General features: G+C 40.0%; 1 protein-coding gene across 2 annotated transcripts in view; it reads left to right on the top strand.

Annotated features, from left to right (window-relative positions):
- LOC138753326 (protein unc-79 homolog) overlaps nucleotides 1–16,055 on the top strand; it is a 171,579-nt gene that overhangs the window by 76,885 nt on the left and 78,639 nt on the right. For both annotated transcript variants that reach the window (XM_069916198.1, XM_069916197.1), the window contains exons 18-24: nucleotides 584–805; nucleotides 1,753–1,980; nucleotides 4,740–4,872; nucleotides 5,435–5,514; nucleotides 5,612–5,760; nucleotides 7,364–7,521; nucleotides 14,709–14,890. In XM_069916198.1, the coding sequence (XP_069772299.1) occupies nucleotides 584–805; nucleotides 1,753–1,980; nucleotides 4,740–4,872; nucleotides 5,435–5,514; nucleotides 5,612–5,760; nucleotides 7,364–7,521; nucleotides 14,709–14,890 (1,152 nt within the window). The remainder of the gene's footprint in view (nucleotides 1–583; nucleotides 806–1,752; nucleotides 1,981–4,739; nucleotides 4,873–5,434; nucleotides 5,515–5,611; nucleotides 5,761–7,363; nucleotides 7,522–14,708; nucleotides 14,891–16,055) is intronic.

Genomic DNA, 16,055 nt, shown 5'->3' with positions numbered 1-16,055 from the left:
AAAAAAGTTCATGTTTAATTGCTGCATATGTCATATTATTTGTTTTTTGAACGAATAAATAAAGTTTTTATATTTAAAAAAAAAGATTCAATTCTAAATCTTTTTTGGGGCAGCATATAGGCTAAAAATATGTTGTTGCTGGGGTATTTACATATCGGAAGGACTGAAAAATCTGCCTATCAAATAGTTTTGTTTCTGGAATGATGACCACTGCACTATTGCAGTGAGTTTTTCACCTAATCAAATTGTTTGCCAACTCTCTGAGATTGGGTTGATGCCATCCATGATTATCACGATTGTTGGGGTGGTGGATACAAAGTCTAATGACTCTTCATAGAGCTTCAATGTTAAAGTTGGATGTCCTCCAGGCAGTCTTGCATGTCTTTTAGCAGATAACTTAAAGGAGCATTGACAATGGATTGATCATCCCTTAGGAATAAATAAGGTATGACCTAAGGGGAAACTGGGGGACAGGGGTACAATGAGTGGAGGATAATTACCATAAATGAACAAAATGAGTTTAGAAATGTACAATTTAAATTCTTTACATCATTGTCCTAATGAATACATTTTCCCTCTTTAGGTTAGTGTAGTTTCAGATCCTGGTCGCCGAGGACAGCACGTTACTCTTAGTCCATTTCCTAGTCCCTTTCGGAGCCCATTCCGTAGCCCAGCACGTAGTCCATTCCGCAGCTGCTATAAGAATTTTGGCACGGTGGGAGGAAGAAACATCGACTTTGATTCTGAGGATGATGACATGAACTTGCCTTGCTTTATCCTGATGTTTGATTTAATATTGAAACAGGTACTGATGTTGATACTCCATTTCCTGCAATAACACCTGTATAATTACAGGTCATAGATCATCTTGTCGGCAGTAATCATGAAATCACAATAAAATTATAGGACAGAAGGAGACATTTAGTTCATTGTGTTTGTGTTTGACTTCCATTTCACTACCTCTGGGATGGCCAACCGAAGGCGCATCTGCCAAAAGTGGCTCATTGGATGATCAGAAGTGGTGCATTGCACCCCAGGGATGATGATAATGAAAAAGTAAGCCTACACATGCTTACCTTTAATGGTTAATGAGTTTTAAGACCCATATATAGTGTGTGTATATAAACTTGTTATTTTTAAGTAGGGATCAGTGTAGGGACTGACACAGGGCTGTGGGGAGAGTGCAGGGTAGTGGGATCAGTGTGGGTACCAATACAGGGAGAGCGCAGGGCAGTGGGATAGTTGGGACTGATATATGGCTGTGGGGAGAGGGAGAGAGGGGCAGTCAGATCTGTTTGGGTATACGTTATACAATTTCCTATAGCTAGGGATCACTTTTCCTAAATTGCTGCCGATTTTCTTGTGGTAACTGAATAATTATGGAACCACAGATGTATATGCAATCGGTTGTTGTCTGAATGATCGTTAAGTGGTGCATCAGAACTCGTGTGGAAAAACTGATGCATGGAATGTAAAGGTTGGCCATCCCGGCATTGCCCTCTTCTCACACCAAAGAGTAATTTGTTTGAAATGCTTATTCAGTTCTCTTTTGAATGCAAATCTTTAAGATTTGAATATTTCAATTGTATTGGTGTAGGTTCTTCTTCAGCCAATGTTTTAACGTTGCCATTGGCTTAAGTTTCGGAATTGAAATACAAACTTATTTTGTCAAAGTTTTAAAAAAAATAATATGGATGCATTTTATTCAAGACTAAATATGAAGTAATAACATTCTTATCTCAATTCTAACAGATGGAATTACAAGATGATGGTATGGTCCTGGGTCTTGACCATGGATTATCCAAGGACATCATTTCCATTATAAACAATGTATTTCAGGCACCCTGGGGAGATTCTCATACTTGCCAGAAAGATGAAAAAGCTCTTCAATGCAATCTTTGTCAGTCCAGCATTTTGTGCTACCAACTAGCCTGTGAACTGTTGGAGCAACTGACTCCAAAAGAGGAAATCAAATTGGTGGTAAGAAAAGGGCAGGAATAGATCAAAATGTATTTTGGTAATAGCTAATAGATTTTTTAAAGTGACATTTTATAATATATTGCAGTTGTTCTAGAAAAGTGAAAATATTCTTATGACAATCCCAAGATTAATTTGGCTCTCATCCACAAATCGAATGAGATAGTTGCAGCAGGGTCCCTTCTGTCATTTAAGAGAAGGTTGGATGTGTACATGGAGGTGAGGGGGTTGGAGGAATATTGGCAGAGAGTGGGAGGATTGAGCTAGTGGATTTGTTCTAGTGAACCGGTGCGAATTCGAAAGGCTGACATGGCCTGCTTCCGCTGTGTAAATGATTATATGCTCATGTAATCGTTGAATTTCTGGACTGCTTTTTTGGGCCAATAAAGTTTTTTTTGTGGGGGGTCGACTTTTACACTGTTTAAACTTTTGACCTTGGTAAATAATTACATTGTTCAAGGCATTGGGAGCTCGGATGGCCGGGAGCAGGTGGTAAATCTGTGGCAGGGCATCAAGAATTTGGATGCGCAGGTGCTGGGGCAAGGATCTGTGGTTGGGAGCTTGGAAGAACAGGCGGCCGGCACAAGGATCCACCATCTTGAACTTGGATGCGTGGGTGGCTGAGTTTGAATCCGCGGGTGACCGGTGTGTCGGGAGATTGGAATGCGTGTGGCTGGGGCGAGGACCTGTGGTCAGGTGCTTGAATGCACAGGTGGCCAGAGCAAGGACTGACAGTCAGGAGCTTAGACGCATGGGCGACTGGGGCAAGAACCTACGGTTGGGAGCTCAGCTGGGCGGGCAGCCAGGGTGTCGGGAGTTTGGGTGTGCAGGTGCCCGGGGCGAAAATCCGCAGTTGGGAGTTCAGCTGGGCAGGTGGTCTGGGCCAAAAATATGGGTGCCGACTCTTACATGGGTCATACATCTGATTTTTGGGGCATAAAAGGTGGGTGGTGGGGGTTGATCATTACACAGATTCAATGATTACATGAATATATACAGTATCCCTTCTAGTAGGAACATAGGAAGTAGGAACAGGAGTAGGCCAAAAATGGCCCATCGAGCCTGCTCCGCCATTCAATACGATCATGGCTGATCTAATTTATGACCTAACTCCACCTACCTGCCTAACCGAATTTTAAATATGTTTAATGAGGCAGCCTCAACCACTTCTCTGGTTAGAGAATTCCAAACATTCACTACTCTCTGGGAAAAACTATTTTTCCTCATCTCTGTCCTAAATCTACTCCCCCGAATCTTGAGACTGTGTCCTCTCGTTTTAGTTTCCCCGGCCAGCTTAAAAAACCTTCCTACATCTATCCTATCCATACCCTTCATAATCCTATATGTTTCTATAAGATCTCCTCTCATTCTTCTGAACTCGAGCGAATACTATCCTAGACGATTTAATCTTTCATCATAAGTCAACCCCTTCATCCCAGGGATCAACCTAGTAAACCACCTCTGGACCGACTCCAAAGTCAGTATATCCTTCCTCAAATATGGAGACCAGAACTGGACACAGTACTCCAGGTGCGGTCTCACCAGTACCTTATACAGTTGCAACATTACCTCCCTACTCCTGAATTCAATTCCTCTAGCGATGAAGGCCAACATTCCATTTGCCTTCTTAATAACCTGCTGCACCTGCAACCTAACTTTTTGCGATTCATGCACAAGCCCTCCCAAGTCCCTCTGCACAACAGCATGCTGTAGTTTTTCACCCTTTAAATAATATTCAGCTCTTTTATTTTTCTTGCCAAGGTGGATAACCTCACACTTACTAACATTGTACTCCATCTGCCGGACCTTTGCCCACTCATCCAGCTTAACTATATCCCTCTGCAGACTCTCCACATCCTCATTACAATTTGCTCTTCCACTCAATTTGGTGTCATCCACAAACTTGGCTACACCACATTTTGTCCCCTCCTCCAAATCATCAATGTAAATGATAAGGCCATCATTTTAGCTCTCTCATATCAATGGAGAACATATCTAGTGTTTGGTCTTGTTTTTTTCCTGCTAAAACTTCAGACTTCTCCAAGCTCATCAAAGATGACCCACATTTTATTTGCTTCCAAACCTCTCTTTGAACCATTCTCACTGCCTTTCCACTGGATTCAGCAATCATAAATATAAGGACATTTTGGATGATTTTGCGTTGTCGCAGATTGAGGCCATTTGACCCTGCTGCTATCCCAACACACTCACCTCTGTTCCCTGATTAATCATGTCATATTTCCCAACTTCTGTGCAAGCAGTGGAGATTTAGATTAACGTGGGGATCATGAAGCGCATCTGCTACACTTTTCTCCGTTTTTTTTTACTCCCTGTCTCTAGCTTTCCATCTTGCTTCTATGACCGCGTCTTCATTCCATGCTCTCTCCTTGGTTTCACTACCCATTCCTTTCCTTTTAATCCAGTTATTTTCCTATGACCAATTTCCTACTAAATTGCTGACAAAATAGCTTCCTTTAAAAGCTCATGTGCTGAAATATAGTTCTTATGGTGCAGGTAGATATCTTTATCCACTTGCCAAACCAATGTCACCTGTCTAGCTTGACCGTGATATTGTTGCAAAACCACTTTTCCACCTCCATCCTTATTCCTTCACAAAATTCTTGAATGTAGAATTTTCTCAAATATCCATGTTCTTCTTTCTCATAATTGTGAGAATTTGTTCAGTTGGATTCTGCATAATAATCGAGATAGCGTCACTTGTCGTGCAGCTTCCAAGTCGGCGTGTATTTGTTCTCCTTCAGGAACCCACTGACAGCTTTGAAGAAGGTTTGCTATTTTCTAGGCCTGAATTCATTATAGGTGGTGATGGAGAAGATGACAATTCAAAGGAGGAGGAAAATCTAACGTTCAATAATGGGTGTGAAGAAAATCTTGGTATGTGATTATTTCAATCATTGTTGAAAAGATTTTAATGTTCCATCAATTTATACAAGTCGTGGTTGCAGTTCAAAATTAATTAATTAAATGGGAAGTACATGAAAAATGAAAATATTTTGCAAATGAAAGTTAGACAAGATCAAAGATGATTCTGCTGAGTGTTGCCAGCATTTTCTGCTTTTATTTCAGCCTGCCCTCTACCTTCTTTGGCCTAACAAGAAGAACTTTATCTTCTCTATACAGCTGAAATCCCTCTCTCCTGTTAGTGTTCCTATCAATCTTTTTTGAAGTCTGCTGATCCAAATAGCATGCAGTCTTCTAGCTGCAGCCGCGTTTGTGTTTCAAATAAAAGGCAGAGCAGCCTAGTCCTTTTATTACAAATGCCTTGGGTATTATCTTTCCAACAATTATTCAAAGACTAATTGCAGAGTATCTACTCATAAACATAGTTTGAATTTTTTTCTCTAATGTAAAAGAGCATTTTAATTAATATATATTTTTGTCCCTTCAGAAGAGCAATGATTTAAGCAGGTAATTTTTAATTTTTTTTATTTAATAGAAATGAAGGATGATGTGGAGCATAAATTTAATTACCAGCAGCTGCCTGTTACATTGAAGCTAATTTATACAATATTGCAGGTAATCATTTCTTGACCTAATCAGTTATTATAAATTCATCGTTCAATTCTTGTGCTTTTTCATTTCCTCATCTTGCTTCATTTGTTTATATCAACAGGAGATGCCTAAATGCGAGGAACCTGACATTCTTTTCAACATGCTCAATTGTTTAAAGATGTTATGCCTTCGTGGGGAATGTTTGTATCTTGCAAGAAAAGATTACCCAAAGTTTCTTGCTTATATTCAAGACAATATGTTGATTTCAAGGTAAAATTTTAACGAAAAGTGACATGATACATTAGTAGTAACTGTTAATATGTATAATTTCTATATATAGTATTTCTCTTTTTGCTGATGTATAATTTTCTGCATCTCTATTTATTGAAGTGGATTAAAATGGCTGCACTAGTAAAATAGCACATTACACCCCTTTTTTTCCCCCCCAAAAAGTCGGTGTTGCATATGAAATATTAAGACCAAATATCATTTCTCTGTGAAGGGCAGTAATGTAGATAAATCAAGTTGTGTGGAAATAATTTGACCTCTAATTTCAAATCTTGTATTCAATACTTGTTGATATATTTCTTTGTTTTGATGCTGCTTTTAGATATGTTATACATTTTAAATAACCTGGGAAATGGAGGTAGTTGTTTGAGTCTTAGGGCTCTGAAATACAACTTGTAGTGCAAAAATATTAGAGGCAGATAAAAGGTTATTTTTTTCATCCAGAGGATAGTAAGGGTCTGAAACTTGCTGAATGGAATTAGGAACACAAATTGTATGAGCCTATAAACTTGCAGATGCTGGATGAATAAAAAAAAAAGTGGAAAAATACTGCAGAACCTCAACAGTCAGGCAACTTCTGTGAAGTGAGAAACAGAACAAATGTTTCAAGATGATAACATCATCAGAATTGAATGAAAGAATAGAAATTGAAGTTAAAAAATGCTGGAAACCCTCAATCTTTGGTGTACAATCTTTCGGTGTACTTGGATTTGTACTTGAAGCATCAAGACTTACAGGCCGATGAATCAAGATGCTGGAACATGATTAGGATAGAGTGTTCTTCTCCATCAGCAGAGACCCAACGGACCAAATCTCCTCCTTTGATGTAAATTTTCTCGTTCTTAAACATATGATATAGTGCCACCACTGGTAATGATGGTAATTGCATCATTGTGTCAGTTTATGCGACCAATTTTCATTATGCAGCTATTACCCCCAGTATCCGAAACTGGAGTGTTCCTTTGAAACCTTTCGTAAGCCGAGCCGAGATGGCGTAAAGCAAAGAAGCATTTACCATTAATTTATATGGTAAAGATTTTTGAGCATTCCCATACCCAAAAAACCTACCAAATAACACATAAAACCTAAAATAACACTAACATATAGTAAAAGCAGGAATGATATAAATACATAACCTATATAAAATAGATCCAGGTATGGGTGGAATTGGATAATTGTATTAAACTTACACATCCTATCTAATTGCCATTGGAAACTACAAATGTAAATTTGTCATTTTTTTTATGACATTATCTTCTCTTCATAGCAATTCCCATTATAAATATGATCTGGAGTAAATTAAACATAACCTGTGACGAGAAAACGTGAACATTTGAGATCTTTGCTATTTTATAGGACTGGTGTGTGAACGTACACAGCTATCACTAAGACAGGTGTTGTCATTTGAAGTTTTGGATAAGAATACTGAATGGTGATTAAACTCAGAAATCCAAATATTTTAAAGAGACTGAAGGTCGAAGCAAATAAATGATGTGTGAGATAATGAAAAAAAAATCAAAATGGCTTATTTAAAAAAAAAAGGAACATTCTATGTTAGATTCATTTCTGCTTTTGATTATTACAGCTTGTGGAAAGTACTGAAGTCTGAATTCTCCCAGCTTGCCTCTGTGGCGGTGCCATTGTTTCTCCATGCTCTTTCTCTTTCTCGTGGTGCTGATGTATTTTGGGGCATCATTGATGGCAATTTTAACAGTAAAGACTGGAAGATGCGATTCGAAGCTGGTAAGTTGAAAACAATGGACATTGTGTTACTTCACAATTCATGAATAAGTTGCAAATTTATTTTGAACAAAAAATGGTAAGAGAATAAAAATAGCTTGCAATTTTATTTAGAAGTTGTATTACAGAAATGAGGTGTTGCAGTTAAAAATAAGGTGCCATGAGGTTTGCAAATCTCATGATTTAAGCTTTCTTTATCAATGCTCCGGAGGTGAGAGGCATTTGCAACAAGAAGACGATTTTTCTTTCCAGAGGTCTAATGTTTAAATCAATGTTCATTCCGGAAGGGTACATTAACCTTGCAGTGAATTGACTGATGAAAGTCTGTCGGTGCAGCTTAGAAAGGCTGAAACTCCAGCATGACTTGGTACAACTCTTGTTTATTGCAAGGACCCAGACTTGCCGAAAGCAAATAAGATTTTCGTTTCTCAGTGGAACCCATGTGCACTGCATTGCCCCTATTTTACATTATGAACATTTCTACATTGCTGCATTAACATGGGCCCTGTTTGATGGGAAATATGTGGAAATGCATCACAGCCTTTTCCATACTGCATACCTTCTGCATAAGACTTTTTTAATAAACTTTATTTAAAATTTTATGACATGAATAAAATAAAAATTACATTTAAAGAAATAATAAAAAATGCATAAGACTGTTCTTGTGCTCCAATTTTGTCATGGTATATTTTACAATAATTTTCATAAAGTTTGACAACTCTTGTCAAAAATCCTTCTCAAAATTGTAACTAATTGTAAGGTCGAATTTTTTAACATTATAATTGGAAATTAAAATAAAATTAAAATGAAGTGTGATTGGCTATTTTATTTAAAATTTAGAAGTAGTAGGTTTTTACAAAAAATGTTTTCAGAAATTAGAGCATGTATCTATGATTTTAGCAGCCAGTATAGCAGGTAAAAATTATTTTGTACAACTTGCAATCTATTTCATATTTTATATTGTGGATTAGAATTTTATGGGTTCAGGCTCCATCCCAGGGACTTTGTTCTATTATCCATGCAAACGATCCAGCGCAGAATGGAGCCAGTGCTGCAATGTTGAAGAAAAACTGTTTACTTTTTGAATAATTTGGTTCAAATTCCAACTCTACCCTATTTCCATGCAACCAGGTTAAATCACTCACACAAAATATAAATGCATTGTAAGTATCAATAATGATGACCGTGAAGCTACTGGATTGTTGACTGCTCCTTGTCTTTTTTGTTCTTTATGCCTTTGATTTTTATTGCCATCAAAAATGGCCTAGTAAGCTATTCGGCCATACCAAAATTGCTGTAATATCTGGATAAACCACTCAGCATTGATTTATGTACTGGATTCAAACATTCCAAAGTTGTTTTGAGCCCGGTAAATCTTGCAAAGTTTTCATTATGAACACCTAAGCACTGTTTCTTAAATAGGGATTAGACTAGTAAGACATCATTATAGTCACAGAATCATGCCGTCAGCCATTGATAAAGGACAGGCCATTCAGAGTGGTGGCACCACAGAGCTCAAAAGAAAAATCACATGTATTTGGGTAAACCAGGGGCAAAATAACTTCCTTCTGATTGCCATCAATTCATCTCCTTCTGTTGATGAATGACTGCTTCTCCATATTTAACAAAAATCAGTAGGAGCTCTGCACATAGGAAGGGCACAGATCAAGGCTGAAGACTTCAATGTGCACACCGGTGAACAACATGATTGTGTTATGAGAAAATAGCAACTAATCTGATCTTATGAAAGGAAATGAATGAAATAACTTGAGGGACACACTTACATGACTGGATATAGGTATGGCCTGTTTTGCGAATACTCGCTTTATGAAAATTTGATTTTGCGAAGAAATCTGTTTTTGCTATTTGAATGTTTTTGCTTTTACGATAATAGCCTTCTCGTGGTGAATGGGTCTTTGTTTTATGCCATTTCGGCTTATAAAAGGTTTCATAGGAACACTCTAGTTTCATAAAGTTGGGTATACCTGTACACAAACTTAAGATTTATCTGTTGAAGATGCATGTCTGCAGCAGTTAAGGTGAAGAGGCAAAGTTGCATGTTCACAATGAGGACACTTGCATTGTGTTGTGTGGCACAACCCATGTATGAAATGGGATTGATCCATGACAAATCTGCAGCAGCTGAATTGTGATCCAACTGTAACTTTGTGATTCAGAAAATCCTTCACTACACCAGTAACATGACCATAAAGCAAGAAGATCAATTCTAATTAATGAAAAGTATGAAAGGGCAAACTTGGAGCATCAGGTCATCGTGGCTATCCCTTGAGGTCGAGGATGATGGACTTCATTCCATTAATCTATTTATGGGCTCTCGTGGCTTACGAGTCCAATCTTGGCTTTGAAAGATCTTCCGCATTCAGGACAGGTCGTTTCAGATGGCATATCAGGCTTTGGTTGTTGCTGCCTCTCTTTCCATTTACTTCTCTTCTAGTTTTACACATCTGTTGGCTTCAAAGGTTGCTGTTCCTTCTCTGATGTTGGTTTGACAGAGTTTCCCATCCTTGGCATTGGTTTCCCAATTATTGATGTCGATGTTACATTTCTTCATGTTGGATTTTAAGATGCAGGATCTCAAGACTACACAAGCTTCTTCTATGCAACAAGGTGACAATGCATGGAGAAGAACAAATGAAGAATCAACATGTCAACATGTCTACAAAACTACAGAATCAGAATTTATGGTCATGAAATTCAATGTTTTGTGGCAGCATCATAGCACAATATTCATATTATACCATCTTACGACATAACTATAAAAAAAATAAAAATAATAGAGCATGAAAAATAAGGCAGTGTCTTGGTTCCTTAATTCTTGATTACTCAGGAATCTGATGGCAGCAGGAAAGAAGTTGTCCTTGTGCTGTTGAGTTCTCGTCTTTAGGCTCCTGTACATTTTTCCTGATGGTAGCAGAATGATGAGAGTATGGCCTGGGTAGTGGGGGTCTGTCCTGGGTAAACTTGTACCTCTCATTTTGTTCGTTTTAGATTGGTCACAGTGTTTGAGCTACCAAAAGAAAATAGACACACGCGCCGAGAGCACTTCAGTTTATACAAATCTTTATTACAAATTCTAGAGCTGATATCAAACTACAATATGCAAGCCCTTCCCAATTACACTTATCAACGCCTGGACTGGTTCCAACTGCCGAAGCGAGGCGACGACTGCACACTTGTAGTAGGTTGTCGGGGCGCCGGTAGCAGCTTCTCCACCTCCCCCGACCGGGACGTTGGCTAGACTCTAGAAGTTCTTCTTCTTGCTGAGAGACGTTCCCACCTCTCGGAAAAGTCTCCCACTTCAGCAGCGGGACCACAGCTTATATTACCCGAAAATTGCTTACTCCTAGCTTATCACTTTGAATAAATGATTTATTTTGCGTCAAGGCTGGGCCTCTGACAGTCTGTGACCAAAACAAGCAGGAAGATTAAATGTTCTTGGTACACAGATGTACTTTTGTCAGATAACTGCACCTCCAGGCCCCATGGCGGAACCCAGCCCATGTCTGCTGACTCCCAAAAGCAAGCAGGTTCTTAGCCTTGCAGAAGCAAAGGCTGCAAAAGTAAAAAAACATGGTTTAAATCTTCCATTATAGGATCTTTGAGGAGAGAGGCTGCTTTTTTAAGATACCGCCTCATGTAGATGTCCTCAATAGAGTGGAGTTGGTGCCTATGATGTCGCAGGCTGAATAACAACCCTGTGGAATTTATTCTTTTCCTGAGAGTTGGCGCCTCCATACCAGGCAGTGATGCAACCAGCCAGAATGCCCTCCATAGTACACTTGTAGAACTTTACAAGAGTCTTTGGTGACGTAACAAATCTCAGACACCTCACAAAGTATAGCCACTGGTGAACCTTCTTTGTGATTGCATCAGCATAGAGGCTCCAGGACAGATCTTTGGAGATATTGACACCCAGGAATTTCAAGTTATTAACCCTCTTCACTACTGAGCCCTCAATGAGGACTGTGTCGAGTTCCTCTGACTTCCTCCTGAAGCCCACAGTCATCAATGGGTTTGGCTGACATTGATTGCAAGGTTGTTGTCATTACACCATTCAATGAGCTGATCTATCTCCTTCCTGTAGACTTCCACGTTTGTGATTCTGCCGACAACTGTAGTGTCATTGGCAAACTTGTAGATGGCATTGGAATTATGCCTGGCCACACAGTCATGGGTGTATAATGAGTAGAGCAGTGGGCGAAATCCACATCCTTGTGGTGCATCTGTGTTGATAATCAGTGAGGAGGAGACTGTTTCCAATTCATACTGACTATGCTCTTTTGATGAGAAAGTCAAGGATCCAGTTGCAGAGGTGGTGGGGGGGGGGGGTGGGTTGTAGCTTCTCAGCCAGCACTGTGGGAATAATGGGATTGAAGGCCAAGCTGTAGCTGATGAAGAGAAGCCGTATTTATGAATTGCTGTTTTCGAGATGATCCAGAGCTGTGTGAAGAGCCAGCGATGATTGCATCTGCTCTGGAGGGATTGTGATCGAGTGGGTCTCGATCTTTGCTTAGGTATGTGTTAATTCTGGCCATAACCATCCTCTCAAAGCATTTTATCACAGTAGAAGTTAATGCAACTGGGCTGTAGTCATTGAGGCAACTCACATTACTCTTCTTGGGTACTGGGATGATTGATGCCCTTTTGAAGCAGGTGGGAACCTCTGACTGCAGCAATGAGAGGTTGAAAATATCCATGAACACTCTGGCTAGTTGGTTGGCATAGATTTTCAGTACCTGCCTGGTACACCATCAAGGCCTGATACTTTGCGAGGGTTCACCCTCTTGAATTATGTTCTGACATTGTCCTCAAAGACAGATACCACAGGGTCCTCAGCCTTTTCAGGGATTCTAGTAGGCCCTGTTTGGTTCTTCTCAAAGCAGGCATAGGTGTTCAGCTCATTGGATAGTGAAGCATCGCAGCCATCTATAGTCTTCACCTTTGTTTTGTAGGGTATAATAGCTTGCAGTCCCTGCCGAACTGGTGTGTGTCTGTCTCTGTCTCTAGCCTCCTCCAGAATTGCCACTTGGCTTCGGAAATGCACAGGTCGTTTCTGGACTTCTTGTAAAGACTCAATCCCCATCCTTAAACGCCCTTGTTCTTGCCCTCAGCAGGTTGCTAATTCTCTGATTCATCCAGGGCTTCTGGTTGAGGAACACTCGGTATATGTGCGTGGGCATGCACTCATCCTTGCAGATCTTGATGAAGTTGGTGACACCTGTGGCATATTCATTCAAGTCTATGGATTTCTTGAATATATTCCAGTCCACCAATTCAAAGCAGTCCTCCAAACGCTCTTCTGCCCCTTCAACCATATTTGCACTGTCTTCACCACTGGTGCTCTGGTCTTCAGTCTCCACTTGAATACCGGGAGAAGTAGTACAGCCAGGTGATTGGAGTTGCCAAAGTGCGGTCATGGTATGACCCAGTCTGAGTTCTTCATGTTGATATAGCAATGGCTGAGTGTGTTGATTCCCCTGGCCTCGCATGTGATGTGTTGGTGGTAGTTTGTCAGAGACTTCTTCAGGTTGGCCTGATGAAATCCTCCCAGAATGATCAGGAAGGCAGCAGGATGTGCTGTTTCATGGCTGTTTATCACAGTGCTCGGTCCGTCCAGTGCCCACCTGACGTTAGCATGGGGCAGAATGTACACTCCGACCAGGATGATGGTGGTGAATTCCCTCGGCAGATGTTCCAGGTTGGGGAGCAGGACTGGGACATGATTGTTACGTATCGCACCATGATGAATTGATAATGACACAAACGCCGCCTCCCCTGGTTTTCCCAGATGCTTCTGTCCGGTCAGCGTGATGGAGGGTGTAGTCCTTTGGCTGCAGTGCCGTGTCCAGAATGACCGTTTAGCCATGTTTCTGTGAAGTTCTCCCTGATGTCTCTCTGATGTTGTAGTCTGGCTTGGATTCTTTAAGTTTGTTCTCCAAGGACTGTACATTGGCCAGGAGGATGGTAGGGAGCAGAAGCCTCAGGTCCTGATGTCTCAGTTTGACCTGGAGCCCCCTCTGTGTGTCCACGTGGTCAGGTCTTCTTTCCCCGGCCTGTGGGTCTGCAGCTGGTAGTTCCCATGCTGTTTAAATTGTTTGTGCGCTGTCCCTTTAAATCACCTGCGATGTTTAAATAGCACGGTCGCTGGCCGTTAAAACTCCCGTGATGTTGTTGTTGTACTTGCTTGAGCTGTTTAAACCTCCTGCAGTGTGGTTATGCTTGCTTGAGCTGTTTAAACCTGCTGCGGTGGTGTTGTACTTGAGCTATTTAAGCCTCCCGCAGGGGGTGCTGTTCTTGAGTGAGTTGTTGTTGTACTTGAGTTTCAATCTCCCGTGATGTTGTACTTGAGACTGCGTGAGCCTGATGGAGATTGCTGATTCCAGTGACCTTAGGACAGCCATGTTGTCGGTAAGCATAATTTTGTGTCTCGTATTTTGATTGATTTTTAAAAGTTCTGAACGGGAATATTTGATTATTCTCGTTAGAGCTGCTCATAAAGATGTAAGGTGCCATCTTGAATCTCCTTGAATCTACAATGAATGTTGTATCTATAATACAGGACTACAAACTTCATAATAAATCCATATAAGCCAGTTTTGCAGGTTTTCTCCACCACAGAGGTATGTCTTCAGCTAATTCAATTCATTGACCAGCTTTATTGACTTTCATTTACCACAGTCATCTCCATTGTGACAGGTATAACTCCAGTCATTGGAGTGTTTTCTTCTCGATATGATTGACTTCATTTATAAGGTTGTGAACCAAAGTTTTGAGCTGATTGGTCTTGGAATTACCAAAAGATGACCAATATTGAACAGATTACTGCTTGATGCATAGTTGACAAAACCTTTCATTATTTTGCTGAAGATTGGGAGCTTAATGTAGGCAGGATATACACTGACAATTTCAACAATTTCCGATTGTTGCCAGTGTCAGTCTTCAGTACTGCAGCCAAAATTTTGTCCAGTCCCAATGTATCCATGATCTTGACTGAAGATTTTGCCCTTCTACTTATACCTACACTATTGAATATTCCGGTTACTAACGTTAAATATAGTATTAATGCTTAACGTTGAATGTTTTTATGTTACATAATATATCAACTTATGTTGTTTTGACTTTTCTCCTGCTTTTGGTATCAAATCAGTATTCTGTTGTTTTGTACATAGTGGAAAAAGTGGTGGTTCTGTGCAGATTTCTGGATATTCAATCTGTGTCAAAGAATCACGTGCTGAAGTACTCTCTCGCTCATGGCTTCTGCTGTTTCCTGGCTGCAGTAGAAGATGTTAATCCAGCAGTGGCAACAAGAGCCAGACTTCTGCTTGATTCCATCAAAAGGCCAGCCTTACAAGTCAGTTAAAAACATTGCTTGCTGCACTGTCTTATTAAAGTCTTTTTTGTATTCTTCAGTTTCTATTACAATCGTGTTTGCAATAATGTGGAAAAAGTAGGATTCTGCATTCTGGTTCAATTATGCTAAATTTATTTCTAGTTTTTACTTCCATGAAACAGCCCTCAATTCATTCAAACTGCATTTTAAATGTGATGTTTAATAATAAATGAGGGGTAAAAAGTAGAACTGTTAATTTCCCCCAGACCTCCAAGACTCTCAGCTGGGTTAAAGTAGACTCTAATTTTAGAATCGTTATTAATGGGAGTGTTAGAGTCCTGCCATGGCAAGCTGTAGAAAAATAAGGCAATGAATTTAGTAATTTATGGGAAGTAGTAGAGAAATAAACTGTAAAACCTTTTGGATTGTTTTAAAACCCAAGAGATTCACAACTTCCTTTGGAGTAAATTGATTTCACAAATTGGATCTGGCCTTTGTAGCTGTTAATTATCTCCACAGTAATCTCACTGATCAACCAGATTTAAAACAACCTGTTGCAAGGTTTAATAATGAAGGATTATTGTAAAGTTTCAGAGAGAAATATTTTGGCTGCTGTTAAATAAGTACTAGCCACCTACCATATTTACTTCCTGGAGGATCTCAGCAGGTCTTGTAGCATCCTGAGGTCTTCCTCAAGGCCCAAAATGTTGATAATATTACCTCCTATGGACCCTATGAGACTGGCTGATTTCCTCCAGTATTTCTGTGTTTTTACTACAATCACAACGTATGCAGACTTTCGTGTTTTATTCACTTCCTATAATAGCTGATTGTGAGGCCAAGTTTGGCGCCTCACAGTTTGGCGGGCAGCAGCCTCCTTTGAAGAAGACCGCAGAGCCCACCTCACTGACAAAAGGCAAAGGAGGAAAAACCCAACACCCAACCCCAACCAATCAATTTTCCCTTGCAACCGCTGCAATCGTGTCTGCCTGTCCCGCATCGGACTGGTCAGCCACAAACGAGCCTGCAGCTGACGTGGACTTTTTACCCCCTCCATAAATCTTCGTCCGCGAAGCCAAGCCAAAGAAAGAAATAATAGCTGATTCCAGTGAAGCCAGTGGCAATGAATATAGGAAATATGTAGAAGTGATGAATGCTCTAGCAACAAAAGACAGATTTCTATCCC

Source organism: Narcine bancroftii, chromosome 2, assembly GCF_036971445.1.
Source record: "Narcine bancroftii isolate sNarBan1 chromosome 2, sNarBan1.hap1, whole genome shotgun sequence".
NCBI classification, from domain to species: Eukaryota; Metazoa; Chordata; class Chondrichthyes; order Torpediniformes; family Narcinidae; genus Narcine; species Narcine bancroftii.
This window is presented reverse-complemented; position numbering and strand designations above follow the sequence as displayed.